Here is a 26,389-nt window from a genome sequence, read left to right as displayed (position 1 = left end):
GCTTCTGTCTTCTTCAGATATGAACTCAAACATTCCTCCGTTTTCTGTGGAGGACACACAGTCTTTATGATGATGGTAAAACTGTCATAAGGAAATCATATGATAATATTTCTTATTTCTGAGAGCTTGTGTGCCATAAGGGAGGATGAATGCCCACTTTATAAGATGATGATTGCCAACTAAAAAAAACAATGTTATTGCTATAATATTTTCTCCTTACTACCACACTGTTGCTATTGTCATTACCAGGCTATTACCTGGAAATTTCATGTTATGTTGTAACTATACTGTAATGTAATATAAAGTGTCACCAAGATGATAATATGGATACACCATTCCGTCTTTTTATGGCTGTAGAAATACAAGACGGCTGCATATTGATAACTGTTCAGACCTTCATCTGTGCAGCCTCTGATTTCTCCTTGTATTGCTGCTTCCAGTCGGGGCCACGTTCCTCCAGGTTCTTCTCATACTCCATCTACATGGGTCAAATATCAACATGAGAGCTGAGCATACTTAGAAAAGAAGTACAACTGTTTGTTATAACACTTAAGTCTGTCTGTCTGTCTATGCACCCGTATGGTTTTCATGGCAGCATTGCAGGACAACATCTCTCTCAGCGTGTCCTGGGCTTTGTCGAACTGCAGCAGAAGCAGTCTGTTGCGTTCCTGTGCTTGGTGCTCTCTGTCCTTCAGCTGCTGCCAGTGCTGCTGCAGGTGCATCGCTCTGCTGCACGGAAACAGATCAAAGTTCAAATTTAGTTTTAAAAACATAAACACTGACAAACAACTGACAATGATGCATAGTGCAGTCGTCAGTGCACTTACAGATGTCTGTCTCTGTGCAACAGCAGTGAATCATAGGCACTGTAAAGAGCAGGAGATAATGCATTATAATGCAGCATCATAGTAACACACTCCACTCTACTATAAACTTTATATAATATTCAATACACTCTACCAAAGTTGCATTTTCCCCCTTCAGTAACACAGTATATGTTACTATAGCTGCCACATTTTATTGTATTCACAGAGGCCATCTGTACTTGCTTCCTGTATTTTGAAAACAAACATAATCCAGTGTGATAATGACTCTGACATAGTTTCATCCAAGAATCTTACCTCTTTTTCAGACTGTGCTCTCTTTGTCTGGTGAAAGTGTTTCTCTCGGAGCTGGTCAAATGTCCAAGAGACAGTAAATTCTCCCTCGGTGCAGCCATGACTGCAGGTTTTCAGTGGAGGCAGATTATCTGGGATTATGGTCTCTGGTTTGAAGGGGGAGGGACCAGAGACATGCTGCCAATCCAGTCATGTGCAGGTGAAGGGGTAGAAGTGAGAGCTTTTTTAAATTATTATTATGATGCAGACCCTTTCCACTTGAGAGAATTGAGAGAATACCATTATAATAAAACATTTAGAGGATAATTATGACAAATACGCAATGATGCACATATTAAGGCTACTTTGTTTTTTTATATGTTGGTTTTATTTGAAATTCAAAGGATAATCTTTGATTGATTTATTCTTCATTTGCGGGACACAAAAACGTACAATTGCATACAGAGGGGAGAAACCAAAAATGCTCTTCCTCAGGGATGTCATGACCTTTTGCCACATTTCTGCAAGTCTCATTGAATGTTGAAAATAATATTAAAATCGTAGTAACAGTTTAATAGTAGCAATTTCTAACTAGTAATGGATTTTTCGTGTTTAGTTTAAAAGGGGCACGTGGTTTGTTTTGAGTTTAGCGGAACTAAAGTACATTGTGTCATCACGGACATATTTTGAAGCAACACTTGCGAACTCAGACTTGATTCCGTCCATTGACAGGAGTCCGTATGAAAACAGTGGGTCTTTTTCAAAGCAGCGGTGTCACATTTTGACCATCGCATTACATTCGTTTGTGCTTAAATATGTTGTAGTCGTCGTTCGTGTTATGCGTTTGATTTAATCCAGACCAGGAAGCGATTGGACTCGTTGTTTTGCTAAGCTAAGATACGCTAAGAGTGGTTATTTGAGTGTGCCTGTCAAACCGGTCCTACCACGGACCACACCGACTTCATTGTCAAGAAGACGGACTGGAAACATGACGAGTTTCGCCACTAAAGTGTTCTGCAGGGTGGAGAGGGTGTGCCAACACCTGCCGGTGGCCCTCAACACATTCCTGGTCTTCTCCATTACCGGAGAGGTGAGCTATCTGGTGCTGGTCGAGGCTCCGCTTGAGCCGGAGCAGAAGAAGACTGTGTGGTCCTCCTGGTGGAAGGTGGTCCACCTGCTGGCCCAGTACTTCATGCTGGGAAACATTTGCTGGAACGCGCTGCTCTTCCTCAAAACCAGTCCCAGCATCAAGGGGGTGTTCCTGGGAGGAGAGGGTGTAGGTCAGGGGTGGAGGTAAGGATGGAGGGGTAAATTCATGCATAGATATTTACAATGTAGTGTATCTGGTGACTACACAGTTATGTTACTATATATATGGTATATTTAACTATAAAAGATATGTGGACACTCTTTGGTCTGGGCGTTATTCATGGTTGTCACGTCACACATATTATCCTGACACTTAAATTTGAGACTAGTTCTTGTCAATTGTTTTTCCTTTAATAGATTTATTTTCACATTGTGATCACAGTTTGTGACAGGTTTCCTGACAGTGCCTCTCTGCATGAAAAGACCTCTGTTTCTTTCATATGACCATATGCTATCATGTAATGGTGGCGTTGGTACACATTTCCCACTCCCTAGACTGGTATTTACTGTAAGGATTGTCTAGTTTGTGTAAAGTGAGACAGGCCTGAATAAGTTATTAAAAAGTCTGCAGCAAAGAAACCTAATTCTCTCCTTTTTTCCATTAATGTAAAGATTTAGATTCAATTTGTTCCAATTGCACATGTGAAAAGTTGCTTAGTGCATCTCTGGCAGTCAATAACACTAAATTTCCTTCTTCTTCACACAGGTACTGTTATACATGCGAGACGCACACTCCACCTCGCTGCTCCCACTGCTATGACTGTAAAGTGTGCGTGCTGCGGCGCGATCATCACTGTGTGTTCTTCGGCCAGTGCGTCGGCTTCCGTAACTACCGCTTCTTCCTGAGCTGCTTGTTGTTCATGTGGTCTGGACTGCTGTACGCCACGCTGATGAACGCCGAGGTCTTCATCGTTATACTGAAGGAGGGGGTGACCATGCACAGCATCCTTCTGCTGCTCATACCCTGGATCATGCTCGTTTCAGGTAAGATCTCATGTCTCACAGCTTGGTTGTCACTATTGCTGTAGCGGCATACGATGCCCAGTAATACAGAATACAAATCTGTGAGTTCCTACACTGAAACTAGGTATTTCTTTAGGAGGCAGAAAGGTAATCATAAATCTGTGTGTGTCTGGAAGGGGATGTCTTTTGAAACCTCCCTGTAGCCAGTCATTTTTATTATCAGTTAATCTAATGATCTCTAACATCTTCAAATATCTTCTTTCACAAGCTCTAATTTGACACCAGTGTTCTGATCAGACACTCAACCGTGACATGAAAGTCTTTATTAAACATTTAAATTAAATTATTTGTTTTAATATACTTTTTAGACCTATTGAAATGATTGGATCCCATACATTTACACACCTCTGTGTCTTAGGTCAGGTCTCAGCACGCGCCTTTGCCTTTGCCTTCATTGCTGACACATGTGTGGTGGGCTTCCTGCTGGTCTCCGCGTTCTTCTTCTTCCATCTCTTCCTGATGTTTCGGGGACAGACCACCAGGGAGTGGTACTCGTCCCGCCGACCCTACAGCCTGGGACTCCTGGGCAACCTGCGTCACACCCTGGGGCTTCGCTGGTACCTCGGCTGGCTCTGTCCACTCATCCCATCGCCTCTACCTGGAGATGGGATAATCTTCCAGGTCACAGGATCACTGGAACCCACACGATAACAGCAACAACAAAAAAATCTGAATATTAACACGCCTTGTGTCTTTACTTTAGTGGTGATGATTTTCATAATCAGGGAGCAAAAGCAGGGAAGATTGCCTCAGTTCAAGAGGAGATAGTTTGGGATGGGAAAGAGTAATGTGTGGTTGTTGAAATGTTTGTTTGTGTTTGCTGCCTGCCAAGTACATGTATCCTTTACCTGTGGATGGGTCTGCTTAGGAAGGTACATTGACTTAAATGTAAAGGTTATCTGTAAACTCACTGAGGCTGGCCTCAAGTTTCTTTGGAATACTGAGCACTGAAAACGTAAGAACGCAACACTGAAACAAGAATGTATCTTATTGATGTTGAAAAATGCACAATTTTGATTCTGCATTAACAAGTATTTGTGATTATAGATGAAGACTCCTGCTATGATTGACGACCTTAACTGCACTTTTTCTCATACAGTTAAGCTGCCTAAATATGAAGGTTAGAAATGGGCTTGCACTGTTCCTGTGCTGTGATTGAAACACAAGCTAAGTTTATTACACTCCAATTTTATCTGGTTTATGACAATGATGATGCCTTGTTAACATCTACAGTACCGCGTATATATGACAACAATCAGCAGGAATTGTACGTTATGTAAAAACTAATGTTGATAATTTACACGTTTACAGGTCAAAATCATGTTTTTTTTTCCATGTGTCACATGTCAAAAAAACAAGCCTACAGTGTAATGATGTACAGATTCAGAAATCTGCTGTGCCACACCATATTACCATGTGCCTATTGTTTTTTTTCCCCCTGTGCATATACAGTGTTCAACACATTTATTAAACCACCTGTCATAAAAACATAAATATTTCAGAAATCTTTCAAAAATGTGTTTCAAACTAAACATCGTATTGTTATTTATATGTCAAATAACAAACTGAATTCACACTTTTATACCCACATTTTAGCCGGCTCACTTGGCTTCTTCACTTCAGGAATGCAAGTAGAAAACATTTTATTTGTTTATATAAAACAGTAAATCTGAATAATTATATCATAGCATTGAAAATATCCTTTTGGTTAAAGAGCTTCTGTATACTGGTGTATTAACTTTATATATAGTATATTGATAATTACTCATGCTGTTAATTGAGTGGCTTTGTGTGGTGATCTAATAAATGTGTTAAGCACTGTACATAATATCAACATACAGTTTGTTTTATTGATAAAGTATGTTTATGAGTCTAAACCAAATGGTGACTTCAGAATGTCAAAATTGTGATTTATTTTTGATGACTCAGTCGTTCCCTCAGCCCCAACATCCAACACCACCTTTGTACCTTTTTTCCTGTAATTTAATCATCATGTCCTTAAAATGTCACGTGCCTTTTTGGTGCTTCAGATACTTGATTTACATTACAATCAAAATGCGATCCATCAATATTGTTTGTTAATTTGCTAAATATTCCATGTCTCGGTTATTTCACATTTTTACCATTTAAAAGTGTTTAATTAAATGATAATAAAGGATGTATGGAGCTGTTGGGAAAAAAAAGTTTCATCATCATTATGATTATTATTTTGCTGTTAGTTCTCGGGTTAAATGGTGAGTTGTTCTCCTTATTCAGCTTTTGCAGATAAAGGACCTGGCATTTAATCACACTTTATACTATTATATAATAACTTTAATATAATTGACCAGCAGTTATTCATTAATGTAACTTTCAGGTGAGATAACCTGTAGTGTATGTCAGTTGAAGCTTTGTCCTAAAAAACTTGATTTAGTTGCTCGTAAAGCATGTTGTCTACTTTTAAAACTCATATTGTATGTCAATGTGAAGTTTTAGGGCCTTTATATCAATGTTGCTATGCAGAATGTTGGCTAACTGAAAATCTTAGCTGCCTTTGTTAGCGTTAGCGCTTTGCTAGATAATTTATGTGTGGTTTGTGAGAAAACGGGTCATAACACCTGTTACTTTACGCCTGTGGGCTTAATTTAAGATATAAAATAATCTTAAGACTGCCTAAATAAAAAGGTTTAGCAAAAGATTTGCCTAACCTAATTAGCGAATGTTAGCAATATAATTAGCGAGTGTTAAACATTAGCTAGCTGACTTTTTAACATGTAGCACATCGAGGAAAATGGGGTTTAAAGTTAACGTTGTCTATTTTTTCTTTTCTTTTGTTAATATTCAAACCATCAAACACTTTATCTATCAGTAATATTCCATATTATGCATCTTATCCAGGTAAGTAATGTCTTCAGTTTATAACATTTTGAAGAGATAAAAGACATTTAAGTCATAAAAGGCATTATAGACAATGGAAACAAGCAAAACAACAAATTAAAGTGCTTATGACAATGGAAGCATGCACAAATCAAAACAAAATTTAATAGATAAATGCAGGTATGAATGTCAATGAAGTTATGGACTAAATATTTGGAGTGATTTAGGCAAAATAATTATTTGCAATTTTCCAAACTATTTAATACCTTAGCCAAACTGATTTGATCAGTAAGATAACTTTAATGGTGTGTACAGAACTTCTCACCATTAACTATTCAGTGAGAAAACTGACACAAGGGCTTTCATTTAGTAATTCTTAAAATTATTTAATGTGTCACTCATAATTTTGACTTTTTATCACAAGCAGGAGTAAAGAGGAGTAAACCACCAGGATGGAGATCAGTGAGGAAAATATGTGAGTCATGTTCACTGAACAAACCCACGCAAACAAACTGAATGAGTTAATTAGCAGCAATATATGACATTTTGCTCCACTGTGTGTGTGTGTGTGCGTAGGACACCGAACGACATGCTTGAGAAAATAGCTGAGCTGGACTACAGTCAAAGCCAGCTGAAGGACATGAACTCTGTGATGAGGAACTGGCTGGATGTTGCAGAAGATGAAGTCGCAATGCTGCGCTCAGAGAATGTTGCCCTCAGAAAACAAGTGAAAGCGTAAGCTATCACATATTATCATCTACACATTAACATGGTACACACTGGAGCTGACCTATGCTGGTTCAAGCTTGTACATGATAATAGTTCATTTTAAGATATATAATTAGAAATGGTTATTTTTCCACACACACCAATTAGTGATAGTGAATTTGTCCTCTGCCTTTAACCCATCCTTATTACATTTTATTTGTGCTTGTGACTCAGAACTGTTACACTTTATATTTACAGCCAAGAGAAGCTCATCAGTGAAGCACAGCAGGTTGAAGCAGAGCCCGACAGCTACGTCCTAACCGATGAGCTGTATGCAAGAAGGCACAGTGAAACAAAGATTCAGGAATTGGTAGGTAACCTTTTGTTTTTATTGTGTTACACTTGATAAAATCAGTATGCCTTACCTTTACCCTGCTAGTAAATGAACCTATCATACACATGAACTCATTTGTCTCTGTGTAAAATCTTTGGTGATTACTTGCCCAGGTCTGTTCCTGGTAGTCACTCGTTTTTTTGAGGATGTTGTCTGAGATGACAATGTTATTGCAGTTTTTGTGATACTAAAGGAATTTTTGTGCCAGACTGGTACTACTAATCCCATATTGCAGTGTTGTTGATATAGTAATGCCAGCCGTGGTGTTATCACTACAGTCCATTATGTATCTGGTAGATGAGCAGATCATCTTGAAACTATCAAGTAGATGGGTTGTCATTTTAAATATCCCCCAGGTGACTCTTTATGTTGTGTATTTGTGCAGGAGGAGGAATCAACCACGCTGAAGGAACAAAATAAGACAGTAACATCAGAAGTATGATGTCAATAACTTTTCACATCACCTTTATTTGGCACCGTACAGTATCGCACAGGTACAAGTTTATACACAAATTGATAAAACTACAATTTTTTTTTTTTACATATTTCTTAGATCAAAATCATTCAACAAGAAAGAGAACAGGACAAAATCCGCCTGAGCAAGTTACAGGTTGCGTTAACAACTCTGGAGGTAACACCTACAGTTCAGCTTTGACATGTTTTGATTTATTTTCACATCATTTATCCTTTATTCATGTTACATTTTCACACCTGCTTCTCACTGGTTTTGTTGCGTGTTTCTTCAGTTTGAAATGGAGGTGACTCAGGTTGAGCTGCAGCACAAGGATGGAGATATTTATCAGGTAGGAACAGATACGTCAGTCCAGGGCAGCATCTGACCAAAAGGAAAATATGAATGATTTTCATTTGTGTGTCTTTTTATAGAAAGATCTGCAACTGAAGCATTTGGAGGAAACAGTAGAAGAGTGTTCCAACATCATAAAAGTAATTATTACCTGTTATTCTTTTTTGATTGTTACTTTGCCTGAAACATGATATAATGCAGTAGTTTCCTTTTGCTTCAATTGTGACTTATATTGCATGGGGGATGGACTAAATCTCAGATTGTTGAAACGTTTGGTTTCCTTGGCTGCAGGATCTCAGGCAGACAAATCAGGAGCTGAGGGAGCAGCTGGAGGACAGACAGGACGAGGCCTTACTGTAAACCTGACAAACAAAATCATCTGTACTTAAACTGAGTCATCTGCGTGCACTTACAGGAGATGTCTGCTTTTTGTTTCCAGGTCTGCTCTGAATGAACACACTGAAGAAGCAGAAATAGCACCTGGTCCCTCTCTGTCCATCTTAGAAGAAATGAAGCTGCTGAGCACATCAGATGAAGGGAAAATGTGCATTTTTGCCTCCAGCCATTTAAAAACTGTAAGAATTATGTCTTTCCTTGACTCCTCCGTGTAGACATTTACTGTCTTTTGATTTTCTTACCACTAGACTGCCACTGCTAAGATCAGTTTCTTCAAGATTTGCTGTTTGTCTCGTTTTTTTTGAGGATATTGTTAGCCATTACAATGTTATTGCAGTTTTTGTGATAATAAAGGAATTTTTGTGCCAGATTTTTGGTAAATTATTTATTTCACTACTAATCCCATATTGCATGGTGAGCAGATCATCTTGAAACTATCAAGTAGATGGGTTGTCATTTTAAATATCCCCCAGGTGACTCTTTATGTTGTGTATTTGTGCAGGAGGAGGAATCCACTACGCTGAAGGAACAAAATAAGACGCTAACATCAGAGGTATGATGTCATGAACTTTTAATATCACTTTTACTAGGCAGAGTACAATATCCTACAGGTACAAGTTGATACACAAATTGATAAAACTACTACATTTTGTATTTTTCTATCTATTTTTTTGATCAAAATCATTCAGCAAGAAAGAGAACAGGACAAAATCAGCCTGAGCAAGTTACAGGCTGTGTTAAAAACCTTGGAGGTAAGGTACAGTTCGGCTTTGACGTGTTTAATTTATTTTCACATCATTTATTCTTCATTCATGTTACATTTTCCAATCTTCTAATTGGTTTTGTTGCATGTTTCTTCAGTTTGAAATGGAGGTGACTCAGGTTGAGCTGCAGCACAAGGATGAGGATATTTATCAGGTAGGAACAGAAACATCAGTCCAGGGCAGCATCTGACCAAAAGGCCTCAAGTTTATTTTAAAATCATTAGTACATTGTTTGTCTTTGGAAGCCAACATGAAAATATTGATATTGAATATTATTTTCATGTGTGTGTCTTTTTATAGAAAGATCTACAACTGAAGCATTTGGAGGAAACAGTAGAAGAGTGTTCCAACATCATAAAAGTAATTATTACTTGTTATTCTTGTTTGATTGTTCATTTACAGTAGTTTCCTTGTGCCTCACTTGTGATGTATTTTGCATAGGGAAAGGACTTAATCTCAGTTTGTTGATAAGTTTGGTTTTCTTTACTGCAGGATCTCAGGCAGACAAATCAGGAGCTGAGGGATTTTCTTGTATTTCACCAAATTTACCACTAGACTAAGTTCATTTTCAGGAAGCAGTTCCTGTAGACATGGATTAGTCATCTCTGGTGTTGTGTACACAGGAAGAGGAGGCTGAGGAGGTGCTGAAGCCCCAGAGTCCCACAGTTGACCTGCAAAACCAAAGGTAACTTCACGATGAATGATGAAAAGTTGAGTTACATATAGTAAAATATATGTATTCTGAAATGATGTTTCAGATGTTCTGTGTTATTATTTTGTTTAATTCACATTTTGTTGTCCCTCTGGATTGTTTTTCTCTTTAAGGTGGACAGGTACTTCAAACACAGCAGTCCAGAGAGCAAGACGTTTTCTGATCTGCATCTTCATTCTCCATTTTTTCCTCTTTTTGGCTATGGACATTATCGCAGAAAAGTGCCCTCTGTTTTCCATCTGCACCTTCTTGACCAGTGCACAGATGATGTTACTGCCCTACTGCAGTGTGCAGTATAGTGACTTACCTCCTATTTGACCACAGCACCTCATTATTATGTACATTTAAATGCATCAATCTGCCTTATTTTAATTTTTGAATCTTTGTTGCTAATATGTTATACTGTGAATAATTATCAGTTTACTTTACCACATCAAGGTTAGTTTGGAAAACATTTATGTGAGCAGTCCACTTTAAATCTTACTCACACTGATGCAGCAAAGACTGTGAAACTGTCATACTGTTATTCACCACATGTATTTTCTTACCCTCTTAACTTTGACGCATCTCAAACCTAAGTGAAACTTAGGTTTGAGATGACTATTTTACGTATTAATAAAAAAGGATCTGACACTGATTATTTACTGATTTGGTAAGAAGTTGGTTATTACTAAATGACAAATTGTAGGGAATGCTTCAATAGATAGATCACCGCTGCTGCTGTTTTCTTCACCATGCAGCTCCAAGATAGATAGATAGATAGATAGATAGATAGATAGATAGATAGATAGATAGATAGATAGATAGATAGATAGATAGATGTGGTTTATTGATTCACTTGTTTTATGTGTCTAACACAAGTGTCTCCTGCAGCTCCTTCCAGTTATGGCTCCTTCCTGCAGCCGTAACTTTTTGGCACACATGGGCACCAAAAGGGCTCGTTTGCTGGGTTATAAGGAACCGAGTAAACGATTGCCGTTCTCCTCTCTTCACGTTACTCTCTCCAGCCTCAGTCTGGATATTTGGTTCATTGTTTTGAATGACTCAGTGAAAGTGTGTCCACACACCTCCTTGCTGAGCTGAGCTGTCTCCACACTCGCCCCACCCAGCTGAAGGCGCTCCCTGGTGGTGTTTTTTCTGTGACTCCAGGAAAAAAACACCCTCTCCCATACAAAGAAAAATACTTACACGGGGATCAGATTTGAGAGGATGAGGAGTGGATTAGTATTTGTTTAAGTCCGGCTGATAATCATTGCCTGGTCTCTACACACTGGTGGTGCTGGAGCTGAGGCTTGTTGACGCGGATGATGCTGATGCTGCGTCGCTTGGTGCGGAACTGAGTGACTGGAGATGCTGAAAATGGGCCGACCCTGTGCTACATCTCGCTGTGCCGTGGTGGATGGAGACCCAAAGCCCGAGCAGCTGAAATAAACGACACCAGTCGAAGAGACCAAACAGAACCGGTGTGTAACGAACTATAAAAGGCGGGAGAGATCCGGAGGTGCGAGGCGGAGGACGAGGAGCGGCAGCGGCAGCGGCGATGTTCTGAGCAGAGAGCCGGCGACAGGCGGCTGAGGCTGGCGGGATGAGAGCGCCGAGACCGAGCCTGCAGACGCGGCTGCTCCCGCGGTTCTGCGTCTGTGGAGTCGCTCTGCTCGCATTCACTTGGATCTTTCACTCAAATGACATCTCAGGTGTTTTTCTTCACTTACACAACAAATGCTTGATATTATGTCTTTCTAAACTCGTGCTGTTGTTTACATCCATAATATGTTGATTGAAGTAAAAACAATTAAATGGCACAAAGTTTGGTAAAGATGCAGTGTCCTCCACTTTTGGAAAGTGACATTTACAATATAATATTATTGATTTATATATATATATATATATATATATATATTGTATATTTACATGTAAGTCTCTCCTCAGGCTTTCATGGACCTGTTGTGGATCGTGACATCTTGTCCAAGAGAGAGCTCACCCAGCAAGAGGCCAACAACCATAATGACACTATTCCTAGATCTGGTGAGACATGTTTTTATCATCTATGTTCCGTCTTTGTTGTAGAAAAATAGAAGTTTGAAGTTTGTAACCGTTAACAGGGTTTGCGTATTCATACACTAGTGAATGATCAGTCATCTCAGTAACACACATCTGCATGTGTGTGGTGTTGTCTCTCTGTTAATCAGTTTAACTCTATCTCCTCCTCCTCCTGTGCACAGATCTAACTCTCTCTCATTCATCTCATCCATCATTTTCTTCAAACTGCACATGTAGACGTTTAAGCACAGTTCAGTCTTTGAGGGAACCCAGTTGCTAGGAAACTGAATGGTGAATTTGTGGTCGGATGCTGTGTGTGCATCAGGAGCTGTTCAAAGTGGCTGCCCTGTCATAATGACCTGCGGAGTGATTAGTGGTCAGCAGCTCGCTCATTGCCTTGTGTGCACATTGATCAGTTTGACTGAAAAACAAGAAAGAAAAACTGTTTGTTTGAACTGAGCTTGTATTCAGTCGCAGATAATTTATTGAGCTGTTCAGTGCCACAGGGAATCGCAAGCCATCAAACCCCTTTCCTTCCCATTATTATATTTGTATGTTTTAGTATCACATCTTTGTCTCCATCCCACCATGTGGTGCCTCTGAGTGCACAATGTTGCCTCTGTGTAACGTCTTTTATCCAGGTTTCACTCTGGTGCATTCATCGTCTGTGGAGGTTTTAAGTCCTGACTGCAAATGAATGGAATATTTATTTGTTTTTTTATGCACAGTGAGTGATTGTATTTGTCTGAGACAATGTGTGAGAGAGCACGGCGGGGGATTTGGTGATTGTGAAGTCGGAAGAGGAACACTTTGCATGGCGGTGGTGGCACTTGCTTTAACTCTAATCTGTCTCAGAACTTTTTTTGCTAGGGGATACAATCTGCCATGCATCCAACAAAGTCTTGAACTAACACACACACTCACACACACACACACACACACACACACACACACACACACACACACACACACACACACACACACACACACACACACACACACACACACACACACACACCGTCTTTTCACTCGCAGTGCACTCACAAGTAATTAAAAAAGCCTCAGGGTAAGGTTACAAATGGCAAACTGCTGATACATTTTCTACATTAATTCCCTTCCAAAAAGTGCTGAAAGCGGTTTGTAAAAAAGAACAACGAACGGCTTCTCCTCTTAGCTTTTCCTTTCCCAAGTGTGTCAGGTAACTACAAGGGCCTTCACATACCAGAAATGATGTCATTCTTATGTGTTTGTGCAATGAGCTTCAATTTTGAAACATAAATCCCTCCTGTATACATCACAGCTTAATATAAAAGGCTTATTCTGAGGCTACAAAAAAAACACTAAAGTATTTTTTTTTATTTTAGAGCTAGTCTACATTTATGGGTATTATATTGAATTTTCACCAATACACCCTGCTGAATGTTCCACACTGGACCTATACATTTAAATTAAACTGTATTCATCATGCAGAGCGGAATGAAAGGAGTTCAAGAAAGATTAAGATGGTAAAATGTTAACGCTGTAGTATGTAACGTTTAAATATAAACACGTCAGATACATTCAAACGGTTGTCAAATGAGTTCACACAATCCTGATTACGCCTTATTAGCTCTTCACGACTCTCTCTCTCTCTGCAACACTTTATGACTCATTCTCTCTCTCTCGGTGTAACAGTGTTTTTTTTTCTCCCGTGTCTGGACTTCTCATGTATGTGATCATCAGCGATTGAAAATGCAAGTTCCACCAACAGTGCTCCCCTAAACTAATACCTGAGTCCGTGCCTGCACTTGTCAATCACGGCTGCTGCTGTTTTTTTCACCATGCAGCTCCAAGACAGATATATTGAAGCGATAACAGAAGACAGTTTTGCTTCTTCGTCTTCTCTAATACTTTGGGCAAAAACGTCCCATTTCAGCATTACCGGAGGTTCTGCTGTCTCATGTTTAAATGATTTCTCTCTTTCGTCCTTTATCTTCATGTTCTCCTCTGTCTCTCTCTTTTCTCCAGCCGTCCACGAGTTCCCTGAAGACATCTTCACTCAGGAGCAGAGGAGACAGGGAGCAGTGCTCCTCCATGTTTTCTGTGTGAGTATCTGCATTGAAGCCAGAACTTAAAATGAAAGATTCAATACAAGACAGACAAAATGCGGCTAATGGATTTTGTCCTGTGTTTTTCAGGCTATCTACATGTTTTATGCGTTGGCCATCGTGTGCGATGTTTACTTTGTACCATCACTGGAAAAAGTATCAGAGGTAAGATTAGACATTTATTCCAAAATGTTATTATTAGTGTAATGTAAAGAAGAAAATCAACAGTAAGTTGTCTTTTCATCCGCCTGTCCATTACGACATTACTTACTACTTATTACATTACTACTTTATTTTGACTTGAGACATAAAAAATACAGAATTTCACCACTCCCTCAAAACACCATGACACTGTAGAGTTGTGTAAACATTACATTACTTAACATTAGCTCATATTTAACACCCATACTGTTTTTAATTAGTTTAACAGAGAATGTATGTGACTATATCAGGCATATTAGACTATAAGAAAAAAGCAGAACAATAAAATGAAAGAAGAAAACTGCATTTCCTTTAATGTGTAGACTGGATTTGAGTGTAGGCTGCTGCAGGAAATAATATACATGTGATATTCTCTACTAGGTGAGCTTTTCAGGGCTCCAGCAGCCTTATTCTTTAAGCTGTATTAACTCCTCTGTCCTGTAGAACCTTCAGCTCAGTCAGGATGTTGCTGGAGCAACCTTCATGGCAGCTGGGAGCTCCGCTCCGGAGCTCTTCACCTCTCTGATTGGTCAGTATGACACTTGTCCATTCCACGACTTCATAAAACGGGGTCAGCCTGTTGATTGCTCAAGTTACCCTCTCCATCATATGCATCTTCACGTGATTAGTACTGAGAAAAGTCAAGTGTCATCAGAAGGACCTGTTGACCTATGTTTGTTTGAAGTAGACAAGAACAAAGATGGCGAGAAGTTTTATTTAGCTTCATTCACAGAACTGAGATGTTTTTGTTTAACTGTGTAACTTTAGATGAAAAAAAAAATCACCATTTTGAGCAGAAATTATCTGCTTTAATGCCACTATTACAGAATATATTGAATATTGTCTCGTGAAACTATTTCTTCTTCTTCTGTGTTTTAGGTGTGTTTATCACAAAAGGAGATGTGGGCGTTGGAACTATTGTGGGATCAGCGGTCTTCAACATCCTCGTCATCATCGGCATTTGCGGCATCTTTGCCAAACAGGTGCATCACTGTGTCCAGACCAGGACTGATAAGATTGTTGAGAATATTGTTATTGAGCGTGTTTGGTCAAACTAATCTTCGCGTGCCGTGTGTGTCCATTGTCTCCAGCCCATCTGCCTGAGCTGGTGGCCTTTGTTTCGTGATGCACTTTTCTACATTCTGTCCATTTTGGTGCTTATCCTGGTGAGGAATCCTGGCCAGAGCCATTTTTTTCAAGTTAGTTTCTGCATAGTGCTAAAAGTGTATTTTTATTTGCAGGTTATCTATGATGAAAAAGTCATGTGGTAAGACACCGGTGAACATTCTATGACTCAGGTGCCTGCTCCTTGGATTTGACATCAATAGTGTTGGTGTTTGTGTCCATGTCACAGGTGGGAGACCATCATCCTGATCTCTATGTATGGAATCTATATAATCATCATGAAGTGAGTCTCTTATTCCTCATATTTCTAACCCAACAAAGACCATACTAAATGTTGTCTCATGAAATTCTTGGTCTCTGTTGTCTGTAGGTTTAACAGATCTCTGTGCAACCTGGCAGAGAAACACTTCAGCAGGGAAGGTCAGCCGTGTCTGAGCAGCCTACGACGGACGACTGCTGTCGGAAACGCCATGGACTGCGACAACGACATGGTGCCGCTGAAACCAGGTGCGGGAGCTTGTGTTTGTACGTGCACATTTGAACAACTCAGTCTCTGAGCTGCAATCAACAAGACACAGTGGCACAGATTCAGCTGCCAATCAAACCCATTTCTGCTCCCGGTGGATTCCCAAATGGCTCAAATAGAACTAGACCACATGGATAGAAGATTATGTCTCTGTAATTGTCCTCTATGTCTTCTTTTTTGTAATTTACTTCAAATCTGACGTGCAGTCAGGGGAGGCAGGTGAGCCTCACCTTGTGTCTTTTCAGACCAAATATGTCACACACGTTAATTAAAGATAATAGCCAGACTGTGGACATATTCCATTAAAAAGCAGACGTCTGCAGCTAGAATAGTCGTTTACCACATTAACAATGTACAGAGTGTATTTCTGATTCATTTAATGTTATATTCATTGAAAAAAAAGTGACTCCAAACTTTTGAACGGTAGTGTATATATGTAAATGTGACCGTGTCGCCTGCCTTTCCTCCAGATTCATGCGTAGTGGCTGGTCAGGACTCAGCGGTGGCGATGGTGGATGAGCTGATGAAGCAGCACCCTCATCAGCTCTCCTTCTCAGAGGCAAGCCTCCGCCTTCTCATCACCCCGCATTTCCCTCCCCTCACCCGCTTGCGCATGGCAGGACGCATGGTCATCAACGAGGTACCCTTCCCCAAAGTCACACACATAACACCATCTTTTTTGTTTTATTTAGTTTGGTGGGTACAAATATATATAATATTAGCAATAAGGTTAAAATTACGACAGAGATCGTAATATTTTCAAATCCAATAATTCCTTTCACGTCACTAAAAACATAAAACAATTCACCTTTATTTATAGGTATAAAATGTCAATGTTCTACATCCAAATGTCCAGCTAGAGAATGTAAATGTATATTATGTTATATACTGTATTTTGTGGACTTATGTAATGATAACTGTCATTTAGTTACCTGCAGTTACCAGTAGCATGATATTCCCATGTCCATGCGTCAGTGTTGTCCTCTACTTAATGGTTAAAAATAAATTTATATTGAATATTTATCTGAATTTTAACATGCTGTAAGGTAATAAAATACCGTAGATTTCTCACTGAATCCAATCCAGCAGCTGAGAAGATATAAAAAGGATATGTTTGCTTTCAAATGGAAACCATATCATCGGCCCACAAACAGACAAACAGAGTGCTGCCTAATGCGTCATATGATTATTATCGCAGCCACAAACAACAGACAAGAAATCAATCTAGAAATCTTCTTCCTCACTCTGTCACCTCCCCACCTCTGCATGTGTGCTTGTCAGTCCTGCTGCCAAAATTAAAGTGTGATGCCATCGCTGCCCCTTGCTCTGTGCCATGTCCCCCGATCAACGCTTCCCAAATCTGCGCTGGTGAATGTGAGGACATGCCTGACTGCTTAATCGCTCCGCCTGCCAGTTCTCATATCGTTAGCTCCACTCAAATTAAGTCATTTCCTTTGGCTTGTTGCAGTTTCTTGTCATTTCAGTATTTCTTTTTTTTTTTTTTTCTCTGACTACATTCCCCACTCCCACAGAGACAGAGGCTGATTCGAGCTCGAGTTGGCCCAGAGGAGGGGGGAGCCTCAGGGGAGGATGGTTTGGGGGCTAGCAGGCCGTGGGGAAGGGAGAATGGGTCAGTGGCTGAGGGGGACAGGCAAACGCTAGAGGGAGAGAGGGAGAGGGAGAGGGGTAAAGAGGTGGTGGAAGGGGCCGGTGGAGGAGCACCACCAAAAGAGGAAGAGGAAGATGGAGAAGAGCAGGAGGAGGGAGAGGAGGAGAGTGCTCCTTTCAAACCATTTGTCGTGCCAGGTGAGTAGTTAATGACTGTACCCAGCTGAATAAAGAGATATCCTCTTATGGGTAAATAAATAAGAGGTCAATGTTCTTAGTGGCCTCTGGATTTTTTTCACGTCTTTCAGCAGAAAATGTGTTTTTTTCCCCCTTATTTTGTTTGTTTGTTTTTATCTTTTTTAAAATGTATTACTATTATATAATAATCTATAATTCCACCTGGTATTTCTCATTTGAAAAATGATGAGATGGATTTAGAGTTAATCAAAGCTAATTAGAGAAGCACGTCCAGACGATGCCATGTGAATAATTTATAAGTTTAGATGAATCTGTGGTGATCCTTGTGGGGAAACTGTGCTTTCATGGCGTCCTCAGATAGCTGGAGTGTGCGTCTGAAGTGGCTGTTTTCGTGGCCCTTGAGCGTCTTGCTTTACTGCAGCATCCCCGACTGTAGCCTGCCACAGTGGCAGCGCTGGTACCTGATCACCTTCCTCTCCTCCACACTCTGGATAGCCCTGTTTTCCTACCTCATGGTCTGGATGGTAGGAAACGCAGTGATGCCGAGGCAAACACACACGCAGGATAAAAAACATATAAACAAGCTCTTTTCTTCTGTCAAGGTGACTATAATCAGCTACACACTTGGAATCCCTGACGTCATCATGGGCATCACTTTTCTGGCAGCAGGCACCAGTGTTCCTGACTGTATGGCCAGCCTCATTGTCGCACGACAAGGTGTGTATGTCTCATTGTCCACTGTTGACTCCATCTGCAGATTTCACCTAAAGAATACGTCTTTACGTGTGTGTGTGTGTGTGTGTGTGTGTGTGTCATTTGCTGCAGGGATGGGAGACATGGCCGTATCCAACACCATTGGCAGTAACATCTTTGATGTTCTACTCGGCCTGGGCTTCCCATGGGCACTGAGGACTCTCATAGTCAGCTATGGATCAGTGGTAACACCATATGTTCTATATATCTGATGTCTAAGATAGCTGATCCATGATTCATGATCCTTTATGCATTACCATAGTCTGCACATGATAAGTGTTGGAAACTTCAACCAAATTTGACCAAAAAGTCATAGTAAAAATTGTAGTATAGTATGATTTTTTTGTCAAATTTTGGACAACATACTATACTATGACTTTTCGGTCAAATTTAGGACGATAAACTAACCTATGACTTTTTTTTGTCAAATTTTGGACAACATACGTTTGGTCGTTTTGGCAAATTTTGGACCAAAATTTTTTTTTCAAAAAATTGGTCAGATTTTGGACGAAATAGTGTAGTATGACATTGAGGTCGACGACATAGTATAGTATGACGTTTTGTCACATTTTGGGCTAAAAAAGAAAAATTCTAAAAATTTTCAATTTTGGACAACATAGTATATAGTATGTCGTTTTTGTCAAATTTTGGACCAAAAACTTTTTTTCAAAAAAATGGTCAGATTTTGGACAAAATAGTGTAGTATGACAGTGAGGTCGATGACATAGTATAGAATGACATTTTGTCACATTTTCGGCTAAAAAAATAAATTCCAAAAAATTTCAATTTTGGACGACATAGTATAGTATGTCGTTTTTGTCAAATATTGGACCAAAATTTCTTTTTCAAAAAAATGGTCAGATTTTGCACGAAATAGTGTAGTATGACAGTGAGGTCGACGACAAAGTATATTATGACGTGTTGGTCACATTTTCGTCTAAAAAAAATGAATTCAAAAAAATTTCCAATTTTGGACAACATAGTATAGTATGTCGTTTTTGTCAAATTTTGGACCAAAATTTCTTTTTCAAAAAAATGGTCAGATTTTGCACTAAATAGTGTAGTATGACAGTAAGGTCGACGACATAGTATTCTTTGACGTGTTGGTCACATTTTCGTCTAAAAAAAATTAATTCAAAAAAAATTTCAATTTTGGACAAAATAGTATAGTATGTCGTTTTTGTCAAATTTTGGACCAAAAACTTTTTTTCAAAAAAATGGTCAGATTTTGGACAAAATAGTGTAGTATGACAGTGAGGTCGATGACATAGTATAGAATGACATTTTGTCACATTTTGGGCTAAAAAAATAAATTCAAAAAAATTTCAATTTTGGACGACATAGTATAGTATGTCATTTTTGTCAAATTTTGGACCAAAATTTATTTTTCAAAAAAATTGTCTGATTTTGCACGAAATAGTGTAGTATGACAGTGAGGTCGATGACATAGTATAGTATGACGTTTTGTCACATTTTGGGCTAAAAAAATAAAATAAAAATGCAAATTTTGGAAGACATAGTATAGTATGATGGTTTTGTCAAATTTTGGACCAAAATTAAATTTTCAAAAAATGGTCAGATTTTGGACAAAATAGTGTAGTATGACAGTGAGGTCGATGACATAGTATAGAATGACATTTTGTCACATTTTGGGCTAAAAAAATAAATTCAAAAAAATTTCAATTTTGGACAAAATAGTATAGTATGTCGTTTTTGTCAAATTTTGGACCAAAAACTTTTTTTCAAAAAAATGGTCAGATTTTGGACAAAATAGTATAGTATGACGTTTTGTCACATTTTGGGCTAAAAAAATTCAAAAAAATCAAATTTTGGAAGACATAGTATAGTATGATGTTTTTGTCAAATTTTGGACCAAAATTAAATTTTCAAAAAATGGTCAGATTTTGGACAAAATAGTGTAGTATGACAGTGAGGTCGATGACATAGTATAGAATGACATTTTGTCACATTTTGGGCTAAAAAAATAAATTCAAAAAAATTTCAATTTTGGACGACATAGTATAGTATGTCATTTTTGTCAAATTTTGGACCAAAATTCATTTTTCAAAAAAATTGTCTGATTTTGCACGAAATAGTGTAGTATGACAGTGAGGTCGACGACATAGTATAGTATGACGTTTTGGTCACATTTTCGGCTAAAAAAGTAAATAAAAAAAAAATTCCAATTTTGGACGACATAGTATAGTATGTCATTTTTGTCAAATTTTGGACCAAAATTCATTTTTCAAAAAAATTGTCTGATTTTGCACGAAATAGTGTAGTATGACAGTGAGGTCGACGACATAGTATAGTATGACGTTTTGGTCACATTTTCGGCTAAAAAAGTAAATAAAAAAAAAATTCCAATTTTGGACGACATAGTATAGTATGTCGTTTTTGTCAAATATTGGACCAAAATTTCTTTTTCAAAAAAATGGTCAGATTTTGCACGAAATAGTGTAGTATGACAGTGAGGTCGACGACATAGTATAGTATGACGTTTTGTCACATTTTGGGCTAAAAAAAAAAAAAAAAAAAAATTCCAATTTCGGACGACATAGTATAGTATGTCGTTTTTGTCAAATTTTGGACCAAAATTTCTTTTTCAAAAAAATGGTCAGATTTTGCACGAAATAGTGAAGTATGACAGTGAGGTCGACGACATAGTATACTATGACGTGTTGGTCACATTTTCGTCTAAAAAAAATTAATTCAAAAAAATTTCCAATTTTGGATGACATAGTATAGTATGTCGTTTTTGTCAAATTTTGGACCAAAATTTCTTTTTCAAAAAAAGGTCAGATTTTGCACGAAATAGTGTAGTATGACAGTGAGGTCGACGACATAGTATAGTATGACGTTTTGGTCACATTTTCGGCTAAAAAAGTACATTAAAAAAAAAATTCAATTTTGGACGACATAGTATAGTATGAAGTCTTTGTCAAATTTTGGACCAAAATTTCTTTTTCAAAAAAATGGTCAGATTTTGCACCAAATAGTGTAGTATGACAGTGAGGTCGACGACATAGTATAGTATGACGTTTTGTCACATTTTGGGCTAAAAAAATTAAAAAAAAAATCAAATTTTGGAAGACAAAGTATAGTATGATGTCTTTGTCAAATTTTGGACCAAAATTTCTTTTTCAAAAAAATTGTCACATTTTGGACTAAATAGTGTAGTATGACAGTGAGGTCGACGACATAGTATACTATGACGTTTTGGTCACATTTTTGGCTAAAAAAAATTAATTCAAAAAATTTCCAATTTTGGACGACATAGTATAGTATATCGTTTTTGTCAAATTTTGGACCAAAATTTCTTTTTCAAAAAAATGGTCAGATTTTGCACGAAATACTGTAGTACGACAGTGAGGTTGATGACATAGTATAGTATGACGTTTTGTCACATTTTGGGCTAAAAAAATTCAAAAAAAATTCAAATTTTGGAAGACATAGTATAGTATGAAGTCTTTGTCAAATTTTGGACCAAAATTAAATTTTCAAAAATATTGTCAGATTTTGCACGAAATACTGTAGTACGACAGTGAGGTCGACGACATAGTATAGTATGACGTTTTGGTCACATTTTCGTCTAAAAAAATAAATTCAAAAAAAATTCCAATTTTGGACGACATAGTATAGTATGTCGTTTTTGTCAAATTTTGGACCAAAATTTCTTTTTCAAAAAAATGGTCAGATTTTGCACCAAATAGTGTAGTATGACAGTGAGGTCGACGACATAGTATAGTATGACGTTTTGTCACATTTTGGGCTAAAAAAATTCAAAAAAAATTCAAATTTTGGAAGACATAGTATAGTATGATGTTTTTGTCAAATTTTGGACCAACATTAAATTTTCAAAAAAAGGTCAGATTTTGGACGAAATACTGTAGTACGACAGTGAGGTCGACGACATAGTATAGTATGACGTTTTGGTCACATTTTGGGCTAAAGAAATGAATTCAAAAAATATTCCAATTTCGGAAGACATAGTATAGTATGATGTTTTTGTCAAATTTTGGACCAAAATTTTTTTTTCAAAAAATTGGTCAGATTTTGGACGAAATAGTGTAATATGACATTGAGGTCGACGACATAGTATAGTATGACGTTTTGTCACATTTTGGGCTAAAAAAGAAAAATTCTAAAAATATTCCAATTTGGGAGGACATAGTATATATAGTATGTCGTTTTTGTCAAATTTTGGACCAAAATTTCTTTTTCAAAAAAAGGTCAGATTTTGCACCAAATAGTGTAGTATGACAGTGAGGTCGACGACATAGTATAGTATGACGTTTTGTCACATTTTGGGCAAAAAAAAAAAAAAAAAAAAAATTCCAATTTTGGACGACATAGTATAGTATGTCGTTTTTGTCAGATTTTGGACCAAAATTTATTTTTCAAAAAAATTGTCAGATTTTGCACCAAATAGTGTAGCATGACAGTGAGGTCGACGACATAGTATAGTATGACGTTTTGTCACATTTTGGGCTAAAAAAATTCAAAAAAAATTCAAATTTTGGAAGACATAGTATAGTATGATGTTTTTGTCAAATTTTGGACCAAAATTAAATTTTCAAAAAATGGTCAGATTTTGGACGAAATACTGTAGTACGACAGTGAGGTCGACGACATAGTATAGTATGACGTTTTGGTCACATTTGGGCTAAAAAAATGAATTCAAAAAATATTCCAATTTCGGAAGACATAGTATAGTATGATGTTTTTGTCAAATTTTGGACCAAAATTTTTTTTTCAAAAAATTGGTCAGATTTTGGACGAAATAGTGTAATATGACATTGAGGTCGACGACATAGTATAGTATGACGTTTTGTCACATTTTGGGCTAAAAAAGAAAAATTCTAAAAATATTCCAATTTGGGAGGACATAGTATATATAGTATGTCGTTTTTGTCAAGTTTTGGACCAAAATTTCTTTTTCAAAAAAAGGTCAGATTTTGCACCAAATAGTGTAGTATGACAGTGAGGTCGACGACATAGTATAGTATGACGTTTTGTCACATTTTGGGCAAAAAAAAAAAAAAAAAAAAAAATTCCAATTTTGGACGACATAGTATAGTATGTCGTTTTTGTCAGATTTTGGACCAAAATTTATTTTTCAAAAAAATTGTCAGATTTTGCACCAAATAGTGTAGCATGACAGTGAGGTCGACGACATAGTATAGTATGACGTTTTGTCACATTTTGGGCTAAAAAAATTAAAAAAAAAATCAAATTTTGGAAGACATAGTATAGTATGATGTTTTTGTCAAATTTTGGACCAAAATTAAATTTTCAAAAAATGGTCAGATTTTGGACGAAATACTGTAGTACGACAGTGAGGTCGACGACATAGTATAGTATGATGTTTTGGTCACATTTTGGGCTAAAAAAATGAATTCAAAAAATATTCCAATTTGGGAAGACATAGTATAGTATGATGTTTTTGTCAAATTTTGGACCAAAATTTTTTTTTCAAAAAATTGGTCAGATTTTGGACGAAATAGTGTAGTATGACATTGAGGTCGACGACATAGTATAGTATGACGTTTTGTCACATTTTGGGCTAAAAAAGAAAAATTCTAAAAATATTCCAATTTGGGAGGACATAGTATATATAGTATGTCGTTTTGGTCACATTTTGGGCTAAAAAAATGAATTCAAAAAATATTCCAATTTGGGAAGACATAGTATAGTATGATGTTTTTGTCAAATTTTGGACCAAAATTTTTTTTTCAAAAAATTGGTCAGATTTTGGACGAAATAGTGTAGTATGACATTGAGGTCGACGACATAGTATAGTATGACGTTTTGTCACATTTTGGGCAAAAAAAAAATGAATTCAAAAAAATTTCCAATTTTGGACGACATAGTATAGTATGTCGTTTTTGTCAAATTTTGGACCCAAATATTTTTTTCAAAAAATTGGTCAGATTTTGGACGAAATAGTGTAGTAGTGTAGTAGTTTTTACTGTCGTTCAAAAATGTCACACTATAGTGTAATATGTCGTCCAAAAATGGTCAAAAATGGTCAAAAACCTCATAGTATAGTATGTCGTCCAAAAGGTAAAAAAAAATCAAAGTAAAGTATGTCGTCAAAAAATTGTCAAAATTGGTCAAAAACGTCATAGTATAGTATGCCATCCAAAAATGGTCAAAAATTGTCAAAGAACGTCAAAGTATAGTATATTGTCCAAAAATGGTCAAAAAAGTCATAGTATAGTATGTCGTCCAAAAATTCTTATAGTACGTCGTCCAGTATGACTTTTTTTTGTTAAATCTTGGGCAACATACTAAACTATGACTAATAAATAAAAAGTAAAGATGTCAATATGTTGATGTGCTCTTGTTTTTGCCTGAAAAAAGTTTTTGTCAATTAATGCTGTTTTTTTTTTTTTGATCTGTTTTTAGGTGACAATCAACAGCAAAGGTCTGGTGTACTCTGTGATCCTGCTGTTGGCCTCAGTCATGCTAACTGTAAGTACATGTACTCTGTTTTTACTCTTATTAGACAAAGTCCACCCAGTTTCCAGTAGTGTCAGTGCTCTCCTTTATCTTGCAAAATTGTTTTTTAAAAAGTAATCTCCACACCTATGTGCTCACCTTGCATCAGCACAGCACGGTTAAGTTGCATTTCCACTAGCATAGTACCTGGTACCAGGTATTTTTTTAGTATCTGCTTTGGGGAGGTCAAAGGTTCTCCCTGCTTATCTATATACTACATTCATGAGACAACTCTACATCAATATCCATACTCTTTCAGCAGCCTATGAAGGGTCTTTTTTTTAGATTTGACTTCATTATCTGAAACAAAAATGGTTGCACAAGTTTTTCTTTGATAGAATTTTAGCTACAGTGAAAACAAAGCCTACTCACTCTCCGTCTCTGTGTCTCTGTCCTCAGGTACTGTGTGTTCATGTGAACCACTGGAGGTTGGATCGCAGGCTGGGCCTCAGTCTCTTGCTGCTTTACTGCATCTTCCTCCTCTGCTCCGTTGGCTTCGAGCAGCTGTAGGAGACACACTCACACCTCCAACACTCTTACTGACTGACACTCTGTCATCAGACTATAGAAGACCCCCCCCCCCCTTTACCGCTGGCTGCCAATATTAACCATATGTATGGACAAATGCATTCTTTCATTTCACGGTGGTTGTACATGTTGGAGCTGCATTACTATGACGTCAACCGCCTGAAAGCGACATTGTTTACCTTTGATAAATGAGTAATTTACATAGTTTTGTACCAAGCACTTACAAGCCCAGATTTTATGAAGTTCATGCTCAACTGATAATGCACTATGTGTCACAGTACATTTATATAGTATTAAATTTGTATTCTGAAACTAAGAATATTGTATAAGGAACCCAAAGTGTGTTAGTTTACTTGTTATTGTTGTTGTTATTATTATTATCACTCAATGACTGCCACAAGTAACCTCAATGACCGGTTGTGTAGATTTATAGAGTTGCTTCTCAGTCTGTGACGTTATTTTATGTCGAGTTTTCAACCTGCCTTTGTGTATGCGGCTGTAAATGGCATTGCATGGCTGATGATCACGCTCTGGATTATTGCACTAAGCCACTGTTGTCTTGACCTCGGTCATCACAAAGTTACCTGTTTGATACAAGCTGTTTCTGAACGTCTGTGTTTGGAGGGGAATCCCTCGGTGTGTTTGTTGAGTGACATTAAAACACTTTGTTCAGTGACATTTACTCAGTTTGAGTGGGTTGATTTGACAGCGCACGTTAATGAACATCAGTCTTATGTAGAGGATGTAGACGTGCAGGATTATAGCAAGAGTGCTAATGTATATTTGTAGCCCATAAGCAGGCAACAAAAAGTCAGTGCAAGTACACTGATAAAATACACTGCTGAAAATAAATAAAGGATGAGAGCAATATGTTCCTTCTAGAGAAGGATCTTATTAACACTTATTAGTTTTTAC

General features: G+C 37.6%; 2 protein-coding genes across 2 annotated transcripts; both read left to right on the top strand.

The window, feature by feature from the left end:
- Positions 1–2,085: 2,085 nt before the first annotated feature.
- Positions 2,086–3,920, top strand: zdhhc24 (zDHHC palmitoyltransferase 24; the record flags this gene model as incomplete). The annotated part of the gene is made up of 3 exons (XM_083890773.1): positions 2,086–2,390; positions 2,953–3,230; positions 3,628–3,920. 3 exons carry the CDS (start codon positions 2,086–2,088, stop codon positions 3,918–3,920), a joined length of 876 nt encoding a protein of 291 aa, XP_083746899.1.
- A 7,569-nt stretch (positions 3,921–11,489) lies between these two features.
- slc24a6a (solute carrier family 24 member 6a) lies at positions 11,490–25,456 on the top strand (the record flags this gene model as incomplete). Its single annotated transcript, XM_083891444.1, has 16 exons — positions 11,490–11,598; positions 13,952–14,028; positions 14,122–14,196; positions 14,677–14,761; positions 15,112–15,215; positions 15,324–15,398; positions 15,474–15,499; positions 15,587–15,640; positions 15,728–15,864; positions 16,354–16,523; positions 17,416–17,689; positions 18,047–18,213; positions 18,292–18,406; positions 18,515–18,627; positions 24,854–24,919; positions 25,346–25,456. 16 exons carry the CDS (start codon positions 11,490–11,492, stop codon positions 25,454–25,456), a joined length of 1,758 nt encoding a protein of 585 aa, XP_083747570.1.
- Positions 25,457–26,389: the final 933 nt, after the last annotated feature.

The sequence above is a fragment of the Microchirus variegatus genome, assembly GCF_963457635.1.
Source record: "Microchirus variegatus genome assembly, chromosome: 6".
NCBI lineage: Eukaryota > Metazoa > Chordata > Actinopteri > Pleuronectiformes > Soleidae > Microchirus > Microchirus variegatus.
Note: the sequence above shows the minus strand (reverse complement) of the source record. Positions and strands in the feature narration are given on the sequence as shown.